The sequence below is a fragment of the Mesoplodon mirus genome (assembly GCF_964341445.2).
Source record: "Mesoplodon mirus genome assembly, chromosome: 17".
Classification (NCBI taxonomy): domain Eukaryota; kingdom Metazoa; phylum Chordata; class Mammalia; order Artiodactyla; family Ziphiidae; genus Mesoplodon; species Mesoplodon mirus.
The window spans coordinates 60,801,844-60,820,700 of record NC_138993.1 but is presented as its reverse complement, the minus strand read 5'-3'; the positions used below and the strand labels follow the sequence as shown (position 1 = coordinate 60,820,700).

Here is an 18,857-nt window from a genome sequence, read left to right as displayed (position 1 = left end):
TTCAAGTCAAGTTTACACCCTGAGGAGATGGAGTCAAAGAGAGTACAAGAGGACAATATTCTTCAAGGTGCAAAAGTTCAATTATCTTTGTTTATACTAAAGTTAGCCCACAGGCAGAATTACTCTGGCATAAAAGAAACACAGCATAGCTATCCAACGATTACCTTTTATTTACTGTTATGACTTTCTGGATCTTGAGATGCTGTTTCAAGCCCTTTGCCTTCTGCATGAAAGCTATAGCATATATATCCCATTTATTGCTAGATATATTTTATGCTAAAAGCATGAAGATATGCATGGATAATTTCTCATCATGAACAGCTACATTGAGGAATGGCTATAAAATTTAAGTCCCCTATTTGCCTGAAGAAAGAGAGGTATTTCATTTTCCATTATATCTTACCACTTTACCAATTAAATATTATGGACGATTGTTTAATATTTTAATCTTAATCTGCTCTTCCCCCAAGGCTATAGAGGGAAAAAAAGCTTAACTATTAAGAACATTCCCACAGTTTTAATAAACTGTACTTTATAATTTACAATGAATTATTATATTATTTAAAATTTCAAATTAGACAATAATGGCACTTATATGAACTGTATTTCTAATTCATTAAGAGATGATATAATAAAAAGACATTATTGAAATGATTGATAATTATTGATATTGTTTGGTAAACAGAACTTAGTTCATTTTTATTTGTATAAAAATGTAAAATGTGCTCTTAGTGTTCTAAGAATTACCACCGGGCTTCCCTGGTGGCGCAGTGGTTTAGAGTCCGCCTGACGATGCAGGGGACACGAGTTCGTGCCCCGATCCGGGAAGATCCCACATGCCGCGGAGCAGCAGGGCCGTGAGCCAAAACTACTGAGCCTGCGCGTCCGGAGCCTGTGCTCCGCAACGGGAGAGGCCACAACAGTGAGAGGCCCGCGTACCGGAAAAAAAAAAAAAAAAATTATCCTCCATCGGATAATCAACCAATGCCCCTGTTACACCCACTGACACCCCTCTTTTACTGAGAACTTTAGAAACAGGTGACAATTTGTCTCAGACTCCAGCTCTACCAACAGAGATTCCAAAGTCCAGTGTGTGTGGAAACCCATCCTCCAGTCTCAGCATCTTTAACCAGCCTCCACTACACGCAGGCACTCACCTCACAAATACACCCCCGATGTATTTTACCACAATCGGCCCCTCCTTGGCCTCATTTTTTCTCCTGCTACACCCTGAACCCACTGATGCTCATAACATATCCAGAATCTGACCACTTCTTACCATCTGCATTGCCACCACTCAGGTCTCTTTTGGAATGTTACAATCATCTCCTAAGTGGGCTTCTCAGTCCACTGTAGCCCCTCTACAGGTCCCTCAACAATTAGATAGAGGTTTTTTTGTTTTGTTTTGTTTTTTTAAATCAAGCCACACCTATGGTTGAAAACTCCTGGTTCAGCAGAAAAGCCTAAGAAGCTCAACACGAGGGCTCCCGTTGCCTCTGTGGTAGCCTCTCCAATCTCCTCCACATCACCCACTGTGCGCCGCCCCAAACCAGCCTCCCTGTTGCTATTCCTCTGACATTCAAGGCACACACACTCCTGGATTCGGGTTATTCCCTTTGCCTAGAATGCTTTCCTCCCAGACATCCACAGAGCCAACACCCACACTTTCTTCAAATCTTTGCTCAAATGCCAACTTTTCTTTGACTAACCGATTTAAAATTGCAACCCTCCCAATCCCACTCCCCCGGCTCCATGCTACATTATCTCAAAGCATTTAATACGTTCGAACTTATATCTGTATTATATAATATTATTTTCTACTTGCTGAAATGCAACCTTTGAGGATAGGGATCTTTTGTTCATTCACTGAAGCATACCAAGCACTGAGAGCTATGCTGGCACTAAGAGGTTGCCCCAGGAATATCTGTGGGAGAACAAATGAATTTCCTGTCACCCGTGCTCAACCATGTATCAGCACTTCTCTACTGGAACCCTCTCCCTAGGCAAGAACTAAAAAGGGCTAAAAACAGCCATACCATCATGCATACTGGTTTTACTATTAACTAGTTGACTCCAATGTTAGCCTTCTAACTGGATTTTGGTTCATTTTCTTTCCCATTTCCCACCACAGCTATTCAAAACTTCACCACCATACACACACTTCCTATTCCATTTCACACCATCCCCTAGAGCTCCAGCAGGGTTCACTGTCCCTAAGCACATTGCCATAGAGGGTGATCACCCCCAAACTTGGGGTTCAACCAATAAGGCAGAGGAAAAACAAAAGGTTTTCATGTGGCATATGCCACACAACAACCATAGTGAGACACAAATTAATATCTCATGATAAACTACTACTTATGAGGTAGTACACAAAATGTGAAAGACACATTGTTGAGTTTTAAAATAATTTCTTTAATATTTTAATAATGCCAATATTTTATCTTTCTTGTAAAAATAATATAAATAAATTGATCATTAAATCATAGCATTACCTAGCTTAGATAAAATTTTGTAGGGCCTTAAAATACATTGGACATTTAATAGAGACAAATCACCCTTCATGAAACTAAATATGTTGACTCAAAAACAGCTATTAAAAAAATGATCTATCAAAAGAGCTGGTAAGTGCATCAAGGATATATTTCAACAGAATTTGTTAATGAAATTTATAATCAGTAAAAACATATAATGAAATTATTACTTTTACTGTATTCTTCACATTAAATAAATTTAGATATATTCAAAGGATCCCTTAATCTTTACCTTTCTACCAGCCTCTTATAAACAGGGAACTACCCTACTTTCAATATTAAAACTGCTTACTGTTAGAAATATTAATTCCAAGACACACACTGACAAAATATATTAGCTGACATCATCAAAAAAAAATCCATATTCAGATGTTAAATGCACAAAGCTAATCTGGGGGTGGGGGAAAGCATGAATTTCACTTTTTAATATCATGTACATTTTAGATTGCATTATCAACATAATGAAAAAGTTTGTTCATGGAGTAAAAGCTTTTTAAAAGAATTCATAAATATTACATTACAAAGTGAGTGTCAACCACACATTAGTGACATCACAAGTTTCCCTTGAAGTTTACTGCCACACAATATTTAGAAAAATTTGATATTAATTCAGCTTATTTTCTTTGTTTCTATATTTAGTTATAAGAAAAATATTTTAAAGAAAACATATTTTGAATCTTCTAAAAATGCCTGATTAACTTTAATAGCCTATTACTACTTTTGGAAGTAAACACTTCTAAGATAAATGAGCTCTGTTTCAAAAGTAGTTAATAATTGTTTCTTTCCATAGATTACTAATGTTATCAACATTAACATTTGAAACTATAAAACAGACTCAATTTAAATACTAGGAAAAAAAGATTATATACCTTGTCTACACTTTATAAAAGGTCACTGTACTTCACATGAATGTGGGATTTAGGAAATTCATTGTTTCTAAAATATCAAATAGACAATAGGTTGATCCACAAGTACTAAGTTTAGAGAGCAGAATGGTGCTTAGCAGGGGCTGGAGGGCGGAGAAATGACCCTGGTCAAAGAATACAAACTTCTAGTTACAAAATGATTGAGTTCTGGGGATATAATGAACATCTCTGTGATTACAGTTAACAGTACTGTAGTATATACTTGAAAGTTGCTGAAAGAGTAAATCTTAAATGTTCTTGCTGCAAAAAAGAACTGGTAATTATGTGACTTGATGGAGGTGTTAGCTAACACCACAGTGGTACCCATGTTGCAATACATAAGAGTATCCAAGCAATGGGTTGTACATCTTACATTTACACAATGTCAATTATATCGCAATAAAGCTGGGGAAATTTTTAACATAAAAAGATAAAAGGTTTTTTAACCTAAAACAGAAGTATTTCTTTTAAATGCACCCTCAGAGCCACGTGATGGTTGCTATTTCCATGCTCATATAATAAATGTAAGGAACCAGAAGATCCCCTCATCTCACCATCTGAGAAGAGCAGAGTATCACACAAGGAAGTGGGAGACACGAGGGCCAGAAAGAATGATGTGAGGATGGTAGTTCCATGGATGGATGGTGGAGGGTGGGCTAGAAAACACTTGCAAACACAGGAATCCGTGTTCAATGTGAAATTATTTGTGATTTTTAGATTTCACCTTCCTTTATCACCATCATCTCATAAAATTTATTTTAAACATACAACTTAGGTTAATGTGTGTACATGTATGTGTGTGTCTATGGAAGTGGTAATTAAGAAAAAAAATTTCATACTGAATTAATATGATAAAAAAGAGACACAAAAACAAATGAAAAAAGAAGGGAAGCAGAGGCAGGAGTAACCATGAGACTGCAGACTGTGGAAATGTGCAGAAAACTTCTGGAGAGCTTGAATTGCCATAGAATATGGAAAGAAATTTGAATTATTTTAGCTAAAACTTTAAGACGTGGCAATATCTGTACCTAGAAGAAAATTTTTCATACATACAGAAACACAACATGGTACATATCCCCTAAGTGTGTATACTGATTCACAAGACATATTCATAAGAGAAAATAAAGAACACGCAAAATAAAGAAGTATTTTTGGAAAGACATTCAGACACCCCAGTAATTAGGAAACTGCACGTTTTGAAAACAAGATACCATTTCACATCTATCAGTTCATCAAATTTTATTTTAAAATTCTTTTTTAATCAAAATTTTTTTTTAATTTTTTTAGATTTTTTTTTTAATTCTGACAATAATTTCAGAATTATTGGGAAGTGTTGGGAAGGATGTGGAATAAGGACAAAGCACACCAACTGCTTGTGGGAGTTTAAATAGGTTCAGCTCCTTAGAAGAGTAATTCTGCAAAATATCTGGTCAAGCTGACGAGGTCACAGCCTATAAGCCACAATTTCACTTCTATGTATAAACCCTAGAGAAACACATGCCCTCGGAGACGTGAACAAGAATGTTTGTTGCAGCACTACAAGGACAAATATAAGTTGGGAATTAGTAAAATGTCCATCACAGGGAGGGCAAATAAATGCCACGTATCTATAAAAGAAACTGTATAAATCAATTCACATAGATGAATAAGAGATGGGGGGACAGATAAATCTCAAAAACATAACTAGTTGTAACCGCCCACATGTCCTGGCCTTTACTCAAAACATAGTACCTTGTAAGAATCATCCCTTGTGATCCCTCATGTAAAAGTAAGATTTAACTAATATGAAGATAACAAAATGATAAAGACCCTGATGAAATGCCAACTCATCTTCTAGGCAATAAATGCACAGTTCTCACATTGAAAAGATTTAACTGAAAATGTATTTAATATAAAATCGAGAAAGAATTGTTTAGCCGACCATAAGCAGGTTATTGTGCTTTCTAGATAAAATTATCATAGCAATAGGTGATATTATCATAGCCTATCATCAGTCAGAATTAAAACAACTAAAAGTTTACTCCCTAAAATTTAAAAAAGAAATATGGCAAAGTAACCTCTTAGTTCTACACTTCAATGTGTTTCCACACTTAGTTCTATACTTTTCCATTTTTTTGCTTCATGCAAAGCAAGCTTTATTTCCAGCTGAAAAGTAATTTAAGCTCTGGAACGTTCATCTAGATTATATTAAAATTAGTCATTTTCATAATTAATAGGAGCTTGCTGACACAGATTCAAAAGAAAAAATTTTTAACATTTCAGAGATACAGGACAGTTGGAAAAAGACCAATTGACTGGTGGCTGCCGTGTGAGATAACACACTAAACCATGCGCTGCTTCAAACCAAGGGGAAAATGCAATCACATTCAGAATACACCACCGACAGAAACATTATAATGTGCTCCTTCCTGGTTACTGGGAGCGGCGGCGGGGGGGGGGGTACACCATGAAGCTTGTAGGATCTTGAACCCAGGCCCTCGGCAGTGAAAGTGCTGAGTCCTAACCACTGGAAAGCCAGGGACTTCCCTCCTTCCTAGCTTATAAAATCAGTAAACAAATGTTGGCATATCAGAAGCCTGAAGGAGCCAATAAAAGTAAAATAGATTGAAAATTTGGGCAAGGTACAATCTAAGCACCTGGCGGTGCTGGCACTTAGTAGGTATGCAACAGAGATATTACATGCATGAAGGGAAGGGAAGGATGAAGGCGGAGAGGGAGAGCAGAACTCTTTCATCTTATTTCAGAACCAGCTCCCTGCTAAGTATCATTCATCCATTCATTCATTTATCCATGTATTCACGCAGTTCAGTTAATTATATTTACTGCGTATCTGCTCTAGGTCTAGAGAAAGAGAAAAGCCAACACGTCTCCTCAACACTGCCAGTCTAAGGCTACCTGTTCTCTTACTCTTGGGCCTTTGATCAGGTAATTCTCAGTGTTAGAAATGACACTGGGGCTTCCCTGGTGGCGCGGTGGTTGAGAGTCCGCCTGCCGATGAAGGGGATGCGGGTTCGTTCCCCGGTCCGGGAGGATCCCGCATGCCGCGGAGCAGCTGGGCCCATGAGCCATGGCCTCTGAGCCTGCACGTCCGGAGCCTGTGCTCCGCAACGGGAGGGGCCACAACAGTGAGAGGCCCGCATGCCGCAAAAAAAAAAAAAGACACTGTTCCTTTATCCTTGCACATAATGCTCTTCCAAGGAATAATTTTAAATATTGTTCACCTCTATAAAGCATAACAAAAGTGAACAAAATAAGATTAATATACTCCAGGCTTACTATTGTAACATTTATATAAATCTATTCATCTTCTCATACATTAAGATATTCAAATATTCACTACATCCTTGTGCCTTCGACTATATGTATGTGGATATGTACATACATTTTACACCGGTTTTACAGTAGCTATACACTAGCGATACACTTCACAGTAGGTAGTATCTGTTAGTGTGAAAGAGGACAATACTTTAATTACATTCACATTCTCACTCTTAATTTACCTGCTTTTTAAACAAAGATATTTAATTTTGAACACATTCCTATATTTCATTAAAAATAGGAATGTAATTTTTATTAAAGTCCTAAATCTAACATTTCAACCCAAGAGGACAAGCTTACCAATCTTTCAAGTACTTTTAATCAAGAAGGAAAATCTAATTCGCCCAGAGAATGAAATCGTCAACAAAAATATTACCTCCTTCTTGTTCTAGGTATCGTTCATCACTGAGTCTTTTGTGATAACGCACACTTTTTAAATGCCATGTAAAAAACTGGAAACTTCCAGAATAAAGAATTAGTATATACCATGTATTTTAGAAATATGTGAGCTATTTGAAGATAAGAGAAATAGGAAAAGATCTCTAAGGAAAGATAAAACTTCTTAACCTTATCTTTATAACGTTTAAACAGAAGATAAGCTTCTGTATTCTCCCAAATATTCCTGCAGTTTATTTTTGAAAATTATGCTGAAATTTTTGTATAGTTTTAAATTAAAGAAAACAAAAACTAAGCCCTATTCCCTTATTTAAACAGAGATTTTAAAACTGACAAATTTGAAAGCTGGGTAAGAGTTGCTTTTTTTTTACAGTGGTTGACACATTTTCTGTCAACTTCCTTTATTTCTTCATGAGTCACACCAAACTTTAGTGTATAAATAAATAAAACATTTATAAAAAATATTTGCAAAATGTTTTTCTTTTTTAAAGTATGATCTCTAGTTTTATTTATTTTTTATACAGCAGGTTCTTATTAGTTATCTATTTTATACATATTAGTGTATACATGTCAATCCCAATCTCCCAATTCATCCCACCACCACCACCCCCTACCCCCCTGCAAAAGGTTTTTAAGGCAGGCAATCCCACACTCATAAAGCAGCTGAAGGGAAACAAACTCTTTCACATTATTTCAGGCTGCCCGCTTTATTCATGAACATAATCATGCCCCTGAAAATGAAGAGCAGTTGTTGTCTGCACTGTGACGAAGCCAGCAGTCTCTGTGCAAACAGCACCACTAATTTATGAAGAGCAACAGACACAGGGATACCCGCTTGCTCCTTTCATCTTATCAAAGGCTGTATGCTACGTGAATGACAAGCCACAGGACACAGTGAACCCCAGGTCGTACTTATGGGTTCTTCCAAAACCATATTTTTGTTTGCCTGTTTTATTTTCAGGAAACCTATAATAAACACCTTAACTGAAAAAAGTAGAATTATCCCAGTAAGGAGGCTGATTCCAGTCCCAGTGATATTACCTTCCAGGGCTAAATTCCAGAGCTGAATGTGGGCTGTACGTGGAATAACCTTATGTCTTCTGGTACCAGCTGCCGGCACTGTCTCCTCTCTTCGGAGCAATCCCAACCTCCCAGCCTTCATCTTACAGTCGTGTGGGGTCCGCTACATCCACACACCCAAGCGATCATCCTCACCAGTCACACCCAAAGGTTTACTTCAAAAACATGCTCCTGAGGAACCCCATAAGATCTATGAGAGAAGGGACCATACTACATCCCAGTCCAAAGTATTTTATAACCCACAATATGGCTAAAAGGACAGGGTAGTACTGCTGAAGTAGGAAATATAAGTGAAATATTAAAAAATAAAAAGATCTAAATGTAGCACATCTACTTACATGACTTAAGCAGTGAAATGATTTCCTTCATTAAATTGCTCTCAAGCAGACTAAGTTTCCCACTAAAATGTATTAGCTTCTTTCTTCTTAGGAAACACAAAGGCTGATTTGTGTTCAGACATTTTCATTACATAGAAACTAGACAGAGGGCTTTTACTTATTGATAAAGTAGCCTGTTCAGTTATGATACAGCAAATGTGATCTCTCAAATGGCTTTTAGCACATATATTTAGCTTGTTTTTATGGAACTAAGCCTAAAGCTACTTATTCTATTCATTAAATTAAAAGCACGTATTCTTCTTGTAAGAGAATTTGTCCCAGTAAAGTTAGTCTTTAGGAAAATTTCTTCTAAAGTTGTCTTGCCTTCTCATGATTCTTAAATAAAATTGACGTGTCACAAAGGGAGAACATGACAATTTACGATAACAAATTATATTTAAGAAAGGCCCTACTTTTTTCACTTTTGTAATTGATACTTAAATACACAGCAAAACTCACCCTATTAAATATATCAGGTACAACTTACTAAACAAAAAATAACAAAAATTATACATAATATTAACTGACACTCCAGTAGAGATAATCTCATGTCCTTATACTACTGATCAATTGTCACCAAACTTTTAGCAATATCACCAAAAGTTTTTAGCAGCCTAAACCCACGTTAAAAGTCTAAACATTCCAGGTTTTATATTTTTCCCAATCTTTTGTATTTAATGTGCTCTATCTTGATCAATTTATCCAACAATATGTGAAAAGGTTTTTAGAGTATATTTGAAGACAGAAGAAAATGTTCAACTACCATTCATTGAGTCCCTATGTGATAGTAACTGCTGGCACTTTCTTTCACCTATATGGTTAACACTGCTCTCCAAAAAAGTAGGTTTGATTTGTCATGATCTTCTTTGGCCATACCTTCTTACTTGGAGGGATTTAGTTTTGACATTAAAAGATGAGAAATCATAATGAAGCTTCCCTGTTCAAAAATCTTTAATGACTCTCTCAAACTCAAGTTGATGTTTCAAGTCTTCTGCCACATGAGTCCAACTTACCTTTTCAAGCACATGGTCCACAATTCCCATCCACATCTCCCTGTTCTGATAAGGTTGATTTATTCACTGCCCCCTTTATCTCTAAAATGTATTTTCCATATTGTACACACTATCATTTTCATAAGAAAAAATCATTACATCACTTTCTGTGGGTGGTTAATATCTTCTAGTTCAGTCAGTTCAAGCCACCAATCTTTGCTTAAAAGGCATACCAACATATTTGCCTCCAACAATTTCACATGAATAAATTCCATAACATAAATAAGGTTGTTTTCTAAGACATCTAAAAGTATTGCTGGATTAAAACATCTTAAAATCTGACATGTCACAATTTCTGTTAAAAAAATCATCAATTCATCATGAACTACATTTTAATTCAACTTAAATTCTGTCCTGATTTATTATATTTATTTTATTTAATAAGTATAGTTTTAAAAATTAATCAGCTTTGTGATTTAGTTCTGTATGTAAACAAAGCACAAATTATTTAAATAGATTGACATTAATATACTTATTAAAAAGGAATACTAGCAGAAGTTATATTTTGCATTGAACAAAAGCAATAATTTTGTTTGAAAAGCAGTGTAATCTAAATATTTTCATTCTAATAATATACAGAATAGCTAATGCTTTATAAAAGGAAAAATAAATTAAGCTATTTTATTGTAGTAATAAGGAATTGTACAGAGGAGATGACTAAAATAAGAAAAAGACCACCTGTTTTCCAATGTGTATTGTAATTTTATAACCCATTCATTTTATTTCTGAATATATTGTTTGAATTAAGGTTGAGTTCTGGTCGTAGCTGACCCTTAAACATCCAATTAATATTTCCTATTTTACTATTTATCAGACTTGTCTACCCTTCGATATATCACACTGGTGTTCTTAGGAAAATCACATGAAGTAGTAGAGGAAAAAATTAGACAAATATTTTTTTAATTATATTTTTGAAAATGAATCTAGTATTACCCAGTTAAAAGTGATGAGACTGTTTTATAGACTATTTTAATAAAATCTAATAATCATGTCTGTTCATACTGAAGTAAAACCATAGGTCAGAGTATTGCAGGATTTGGCAGAACCCCCAGAAAGGCATAAATTTCACTAACATTACAGACTCCCTACTCTAAGTCGATTTATATGCCCCAGAATGACCTCAGAAACAAGCTGTGAAGGTCAGAAAAAGCTAAAACCTCATTTTATACCAGAATAATATGCAAAGACAAAGAAGTAAACCTAGACAAATTTACCAGTATAACAATAATAGTAGGTAAATTACATAGCAAGATTTATGTTCAGTTTCAGAAATGATACATTTACCTTGAAAGGCAGCTGTGTTTCGAGATATCAGGAACTTTAATGTAGAGCTGGATGTTTGAAGCACCTGCTGCATATCTTGGCGAGCTGCGATTTGATAACTTTCCTCCATCTTCCTGGTGCAACATGAAGGGGTTTTGGCTATGCAAACCTGAAGATCAGGCCCTGGAATACATAGCATATTTTTCATAATAATTACATGTTCATTTAACAAACATTACATGTTACGTATCAGACATTAATGATCAGCACGGCACATTACAGGTTCATGTTCTATATGCCCACCAGCAAAATGATACCAGTGGGTTGACACCAGCGTTAGGATACCCTGGATCCCACAGGAAACTGTGTCAGAAACTGGCCCCATCCACCAGCAGGTAAAAAACACAAACAAAGGAAGGTTAAAAAATATGCTACTAAACAACAAATGGATCACTGAATAAATCAAAGAAGAAATCAAAAAATACCTAGAGACAAATGAAAATGCACAACAATCTAAAATCTATAGGATGCAGCAGAAGAAGTTCTAAGAGTGAAGTTTATAGCAATACAAGCTTACTTCAGGAAAAAAAAAATCTCAAAAGAACAACCAAACCTTATACCTAAAGGAATTAGAAAAATAAGAACAACAATGACAACAACAACAAAATTGTTAGTAGAAGGAAAGAAATCATAAAGCAGAATAAATGAAAGAGAGAATTTGAAAAAACAAAAAAAAGGAGAAAAGATCACTGAAACTAAGAGCTGATTCTTTGAAAAGATAGACAAAACTGATAAACCATTAGCCAGACTCATCAAGAAAGAAAGCAAGAGGGCCCAAATTAATAAAATTAGAAATAAAAAAGAAGTTACAACTGACACCACAGACATACAAAGGGTCACAAGAGATTACTACAAACAATTACAGCCCAATAAAATGGGCAACCTAAAAGAAATGGGCAAATTTCTAGAAATGCACAATATCCCAAGACTGAACCAGGAAGAAACAGAAAATATGAACAGTCTAACTACCAGTAATGAAGCTGAATCAGTAATAAAGAAAAAAAAAAAAAAAGTCCAGGACCAGATGGCTTCACAGGTGAATTCTACCAAACATTTAGAGAAGAGTTAACACCTATCTTTCTCAAACTATTCCAAAATATTGCAGAGGAAGGAAGCTTTGGAACTCATTCTACAAACACAGCATCACCCTGATACAAAAACCAGGCAAAGGTATCACAAAAAGAAAATTACAGGGCTTTCCTGGTGGCGCAGTGGTTGAGAGTCCACCTGCCGATGCAGGGGATGTGGGTTCACGCCCTGGTCTGGGAAGATTCTACATGCCGCAGAGCGGCTGGGCCCGTGAGCCATGGCTGCTGAGCCTGCACGTCCAGAGCCTGTGCTCTGCAGCAGAAGAGGCCACAACAGTGAGAGGCCCGCATACCGCAAAAAAAAAAAAAAAGAAAATTACAGGTGAATATTACGGATGAAAATAAATGCAAAAATCCTTAACAAAGTATTAGCAAACCAAATTTTCAATATTATATTAAAAAACTCATACATCATGATCAAGTGTAATTTATCCCAGTGATGAATGGATGGTTCAATATCCCCAATCAATCAATCAGTGTGATAACCACATTAACAAATTGAAGAATAAAAATTATATGATCATCTCAATAGATACAGAAAAAGCTTTTGACAGCATCCATTTATGATAAAAACACTCCAGAAAGTGGGCAGGGAGGAAACATATCTCAACATAATAAAAGCCATATATGACAAACCCAAGCTAACATAATACTCAGTGGTGAGAAACTAAAAACATTTCTTCTAAGATCAGGTACAAGAAAAGGATATCTACTCTTGCCACTTTTATTCAACATAGTGTTGGAAGTCCTAGCCACAGCAGCAGACAAGAAAAAGAAACAAAAGGAATCCAAACTAGAAAGGAAGAAGTAAAACTGTCACTGTATGCAAATGACATGATACTATACACAGAAAATCCTCAAGACACCATCAAAAACCTACTAGAGCTCATCAATGAATTCAGTAAATTTGCAGGATACAAAATTAATATACAGAAATATGTTGCATTTCTATACACTAACAATGAACTATCAGAAAGAGAAATTAAGGAAACAATTTCACTTACAATCACATCCAAAAGAATAAAATATCTAGGAATAAACCTACCTAAGGAGATAAAAGACCTGTACTCAGAAAACTATAAGACACTGATGAAAGAAATTGAAGACAACATAAACATATGGAAAGACATACCATGTTCATGGATTAGGAGAATTAATATTATTAAAATGACCATACTACCCAAGGCTATCTACAGATTCAATGCAATCCCTATCAAAATACCAAGAGCATTTTTCACAGAACTAGAACAAATAATTTTAAAATTTGTGTGGAAACACGAAAGTCCCTGAATAGCCAAAACAATCTTGAGAAAGAAGAACAGATCTGGAGGAATCATGCTCCCTGATTTCTAACTGTACTACAAAGCTACAGTAATCAAAACAGTATCGTACTGGCACAAAAACACATACATATATCAATGGAACAGAATAGAGAGTCCAGAAATGAACCCACACTTACATGGGCAATTAGTTTATGACAAAGGAGGCAAGAATATACAATGGGGAAAAGACAGCTTCTTCAATAATGGTGTTGGAAAAACTGGACAGAGACATACAAAAGAATCAAACTGGCTACCCTCTCACACAATGCACAAAAATAAATTCCAAATGGGTTAAATACCTAAATATAGGGCCCAAAACCATAAAGCTTCTAGAAGAAAACATAGACTGTAAGCTCTGTGATACCTATCTTAGAAATATTTTGTTGGGTATGTCTCCTCAGGCAAGGGAAACAAAAACAAAATAAATAAATGAGCCTATGCCAAATTGAAAAGCTTTTGCACAGCAGAGGAAACTATCGACAAAATGAAAAGGCCACCCACTGAACGGGAGAAGATATTTGTAACTGATATATCCAATAGGGGTTAATATCTAAAATCTTCAAAGAACCCATACTACTCAATATCAAAAAAACTAACAATGCAGTTAAAAAACAGAGGTTCTGAATAGACATTTTTACGAAGAAGACATACAGATGGTCAACAGACACATGAAAAGATGCTCAAGATCACTAATCGTCAGGGAAATGCAAATTAAAACCATAATGAGATATCACCTCACATTGTCCAAATGGCTATTATCAAAAAGACAGCAAATAACAAGTGTTATCAAGGATGTGGAAAAAAAGAGAACCCTTGTGCATTGTTGATGAGAATGTAAATTGGTGTAGCTGCTATGGAAAACAGTATGGAAATTCCTCAAAAAATGAAAAATAGAACTACTAATATAATCCAACAATTCCATTCCTGGGTATTTATCTGAAGAAAACAAAAAACACTAATTTGAAAAGATATATGCACCCCTATACTCATTGCAGCATTATTTACAATAGCTAAGCTATGGAAGCAACATAAGTGCCCATCAATAAATGAATGGATAAATAATGTAATATATATATGTGAGATATATATCACATGTGAGATATATCACATGTGAGATATATCATATGTGATATATCACATGTTAGATATATATCACACGCGAGATATATATCGCATGTGAGATATATATCACGTGAAATATATATCACACGTGAGATATATATCACATGTGATATATATATAAAGTTAGTCATGAAAAAGAATAAACTTGCCATTTGTGACAACATGAATGGAACTAGAGGGTATTATGCTAAGTGAAATAGGTCAAACAGTAAAAGACAAATACTGTATGATTCCACTTATATGTGGAATCTAAAAACCAAAACAAATGAACAAACACAACAAAACAGAAACAGAGTCATAAATACAGAAAACAAACAGGTGGTTGCCAGAGGGGAGGGGAATAGGGAAAGAAAGAAATAGGTGAGGGAGATTAAGAGGTACAAACTTCCAGTTGTAAAATAAATGAGACATAGGTATGAAATGTAAAGTGTGGGGGAATATAGTCAATGACTACATAATATCTTTTTATGGTGACATATTGTAACTAGACCTATGGCAATTATTTTGAAATGTATTGAAATATCAAATCATTATCTGCGTAACAGGAACTAACATAGAGTTGTACACCAATTGTACTTCAAAAACAAACAAACTCATAGAAAGAGATCAGATATGTACAGGGAGTTGGAGAAGGGGGAACTGGATGAAGACAGTCAAAAGGTACAAACTCCCAGTTATAAAGATAAGTAATTACTAGAGATGTAAAGTACAACGTGATAAATATAAATATCATCGCTGTATGTTATATATGAAAGTTAGGAGAGTAAATCCTAACAGTCTCACCACAGGGAATAACTTTTTTTCTATTTCTTTGATTTTGTATCTACAAGAGAGGATAGATGTTCAGTAAACTTACTGTGATAACCATTTCATGATGTATGCAAGTCTAATCATTATGCTGTATACCTTAAACTTATACAGTGTTGTATGTCAATTGTATCTCAATAAAACTGGAAGGAAAAAAACTACAATGAGATACCACCTCACACCCATTAGAATGACTACTATGAAAAATACAGATAATAACAAGTGTTAGCGAGGATGTGGAGTTAGTAGAACACTTGTGTACTGTTGGTTGGAAAGTGAAATGGTAAAACCACTGTGGAAAACAATATGGCAGTTACTCAAAAACCTAAAAGTAGAATTATCATATGATCCAGCAATTCTACTTCTGTATACATACCCAAAAGAACTGAAAACAGTCTTGAAGAGATATTTGTACACCATATTCACAGCATATTATTCACAATAGCTAAAACATGGAAGCAGCCCAAGTGTCCATGGATTGATAAATGGTAAGCAAATATGGTATACACATACACTGGAATATTATTCAATCTTAAAAAGGAAGGAAATTCTGACTTAGGCTACAACATGGATGAACCTTGAGGACATTACACTAGGTGAAATAAGCCAGTCACAAAAACACAAATATAACTCCACTCATATGAGGTTCTTAGGATCACCAAAGTCATAGAGACGGAAAGTAGAATGGTGGTTAGCTGGGACTGGGCAGAGGGGGGAGACTGGGGAGTTACTGTTTAATGGGGACAGTTTCAGTTTTGCAAGATGAAAAGAGTTCTGGAGGTAGATGGTGGCAGTGGTTTGTGTAACATAAACGTATTTAGTACCAATGAACTGTGCACTTATAAAGTGGTTAAGATGGTAGATTTCATATTTTACTGCAATAAAAAAATTAGAAACAAATCTTGCTAATATGATTAACAACTCTTATCCTAGACAGGAGCCCAGGGCAAGCCCCGTTATCCATAGCAGGTATGCTAGAGAACAGAGAAAAAGGTATGCGGCATGGACTAGTGCCTACAGAGGACAAGCCTAAGGGTGCATCATGGGGTGAGCCTCAGGGCATCCCAAGCCTACCCAGGTTTCAGGACAATTGTATTTACATGGCCCAATATAATACAGTTATTCCCTTATTTTAGGGTAGGAGTAACGGTTATGGTCTTTGATCTCTGCAGAGTTTCACAGATTCCACATTAGCTCTTCACTGACCAACTGTAGATCAGCAAACATACAATATGCAAATGTGCATGTGTGTACACACACACACGCACACACACACAACAGCCTCCTTTCAATCTCCTCCTTTTCCACACAGATTCAGCCTCAGGCTTCAGTTTGTGTACGTTAGACAAATAAACAGCAGCGTGCTTGAGCATTGCACAAAGGCTCAGACACATAAAATGTGTCACAGTAGGTAACATCTTGGCAATTATTTTTTAGTTATATTGCCTAAAGTTATACAAAGGCAAATTCCACCTCAAATAGTAAAACTGACTTAAAGAAAACAAAGCTATCTTCTCAGCTTTCTTCCTAAATGGAAAGATTGAGGAATTAGAGTTCAGAGAAAAACAATGATAGAGACTGGGGAAGAGAACCAATGAATAAATATTAAAGGATATAAACATATATGGTACAGGAAAGACTTCCAGGGACTAAAAATAATGATAATCGTAACAACAACAACAATAATAGATCACTGCAAATATCTCTCCAGAATTTAAGTACCTAACATCACTTTGCTAGATCACACTCTTTTTGTTTTGTAACTGCTCAACTAAATTTTTCTTTTTTTTTAACATCTTTATTGTAGTATAATTGCTTTACAATGGTGTGTTAGTTTCTGCTTTATAACAAAGTGAATCAGTTATACATATACATATGTTCCCATATCTCCTCCCTCTTGCATCTCCTTCCCTCCCACCCTCCCTATCCCACCCCTCTAGGCGGTCACAAAACACTGAGCTGATCTCCCTGTGCCATGTGGCTGCTTCCCACTAACTATCTATTTTACGTTTGGTACTGTATATATGTCCATGCGTCTCTCTCACTTTCTCACAGCTTACCCTTCCCCCTCCCCATATCCTCAAGTCCATTCTCTAGTAGGTCTGTGTCTTTTTCCCATCTTACCCCTAGGTTCTTCATGACATTTTTTTTTCTTAAATTCCGTATATATGTGTTAGCATACGGTATTTGTCTTTCTCTTTCTGACTTACTTCACTCTGTATGACAGATTCTAGGTCCATCCACCTCATTACAAATAGCTCAATTTCATTTCTTTTTATGGCTGAGTAATATTCCATTGTATATATGTGCCACATCTTCTTTATCCATTCATCCAATGATGGACACTTAGGTTGTTTCCATGTCCTGGCTATTGTAAATAGAGCTGCAATGAACATTTTGGTACATGACTCTTTTTGAATTATGGTTTTCTCAGGGTATATGCCTAGTAGTGGGATTGCTGGGTCATATGGTAGCTCTATTTTTAGTTTTTTTTTTTTTTTTTTTTTTTTTTTTGCGGTATGCGGGCCTCTCACTGTTGTGGCCTCTCCCGTTGCGGAGCACAGGCTCCGGATGCGCAGGCCCAGCGGCCATGGCTCACGGGCCCAGCCGCTCCGCGGCATATGGGATCCTCCCAGACCGGGGCACGAACCCGTATCCCCTGCATCGGCAGGCGGACTCTCAACCACTGCGCCACCAGGGAGGCCCTATTTTTAGTTTTTTAAGGAACCTCCATACTGTTCTCCATAGTGGCTGTACCAATTCACATTCCCACCAGCAGTGCAAGAGTGTTCCCTTTTCTCCACACCCTCTCCAGCATTTATTGTTTCTAGATTTTTTGATGATGGCCATTCTGACTGGTGTGAGATGATATCTCATTGTAGTTTTGATTTGCATTTATCTAATGATTAATGATGTTGAACATTCTTTCATGTGTTTGTTGGCAGTCTGTATATCTTCTTTGGAGAAATGTCTATTTAGGTCTTCTGCCCATTTTTCGATTGGATTGTTTGTTTTTTTGTTATTGAGCTGCATGAGCTGGTTGTAAATTTTGGAGATTAATCCTTTGTCAGTTGCTTCATTTGCAAATATTTTCTCCCATTCTGAGGGTTGTCTTTTGGTCTTGTTTATGGTTTCCTTTGCTGTGCAAAAGCTTTGCAGTTTCATTAGGTCCCATTTGTTTATTTTTGTTTTTATTTCCATTTCTTTAGGAGGTGGGTCAAAAAGGATCTTGCTGTGATTTATGTCACAGAGTGTTCTGCCTATGTTTTCCTCTAAGAGTTTGATAGTTTCTGGCCTTATATTAAGGTCTTTAACCCATTTTGAGCTTGTGTATCGTATTAGGGAGTGATCTAATCTCATACTTTTACATGTACCTGTCCAGTTTTCCCAGCACCACTTATTGAAGAGGCTGTCCTTTCTCCACTGTATATTCCTGCCTCCTTTATCAAAGATAAGGTGACCATATGTGCATGCATTTATCTCTGGGCTTTCTATCCTGTTCCATTGATCTATATCTCTGTTTTTGTGCCAGT

The 18,857-nt window shown here is 36.0% G+C and overlaps 1 protein-coding gene across 1 annotated transcript in view; it reads right to left on the bottom strand.

The window, feature by feature from the left end:
• GPC5 (glypican 5) overlaps window positions 1–18,857 on the bottom strand; it is a gene marked incomplete at both ends in the record, with an annotated part of 1,323,734 nt that overhangs the window by 1,267,321 nt on the left and 37,556 nt on the right. The window contains one exon of the mRNA XM_082602216.1: window positions 10,947–11,108. Coding sequence (XP_082458342.1) covers window positions 10,947–11,108 — 162 coding nt within the window. The remainder of the gene's footprint in view (window positions 1–10,946; window positions 11,109–18,857) is intronic.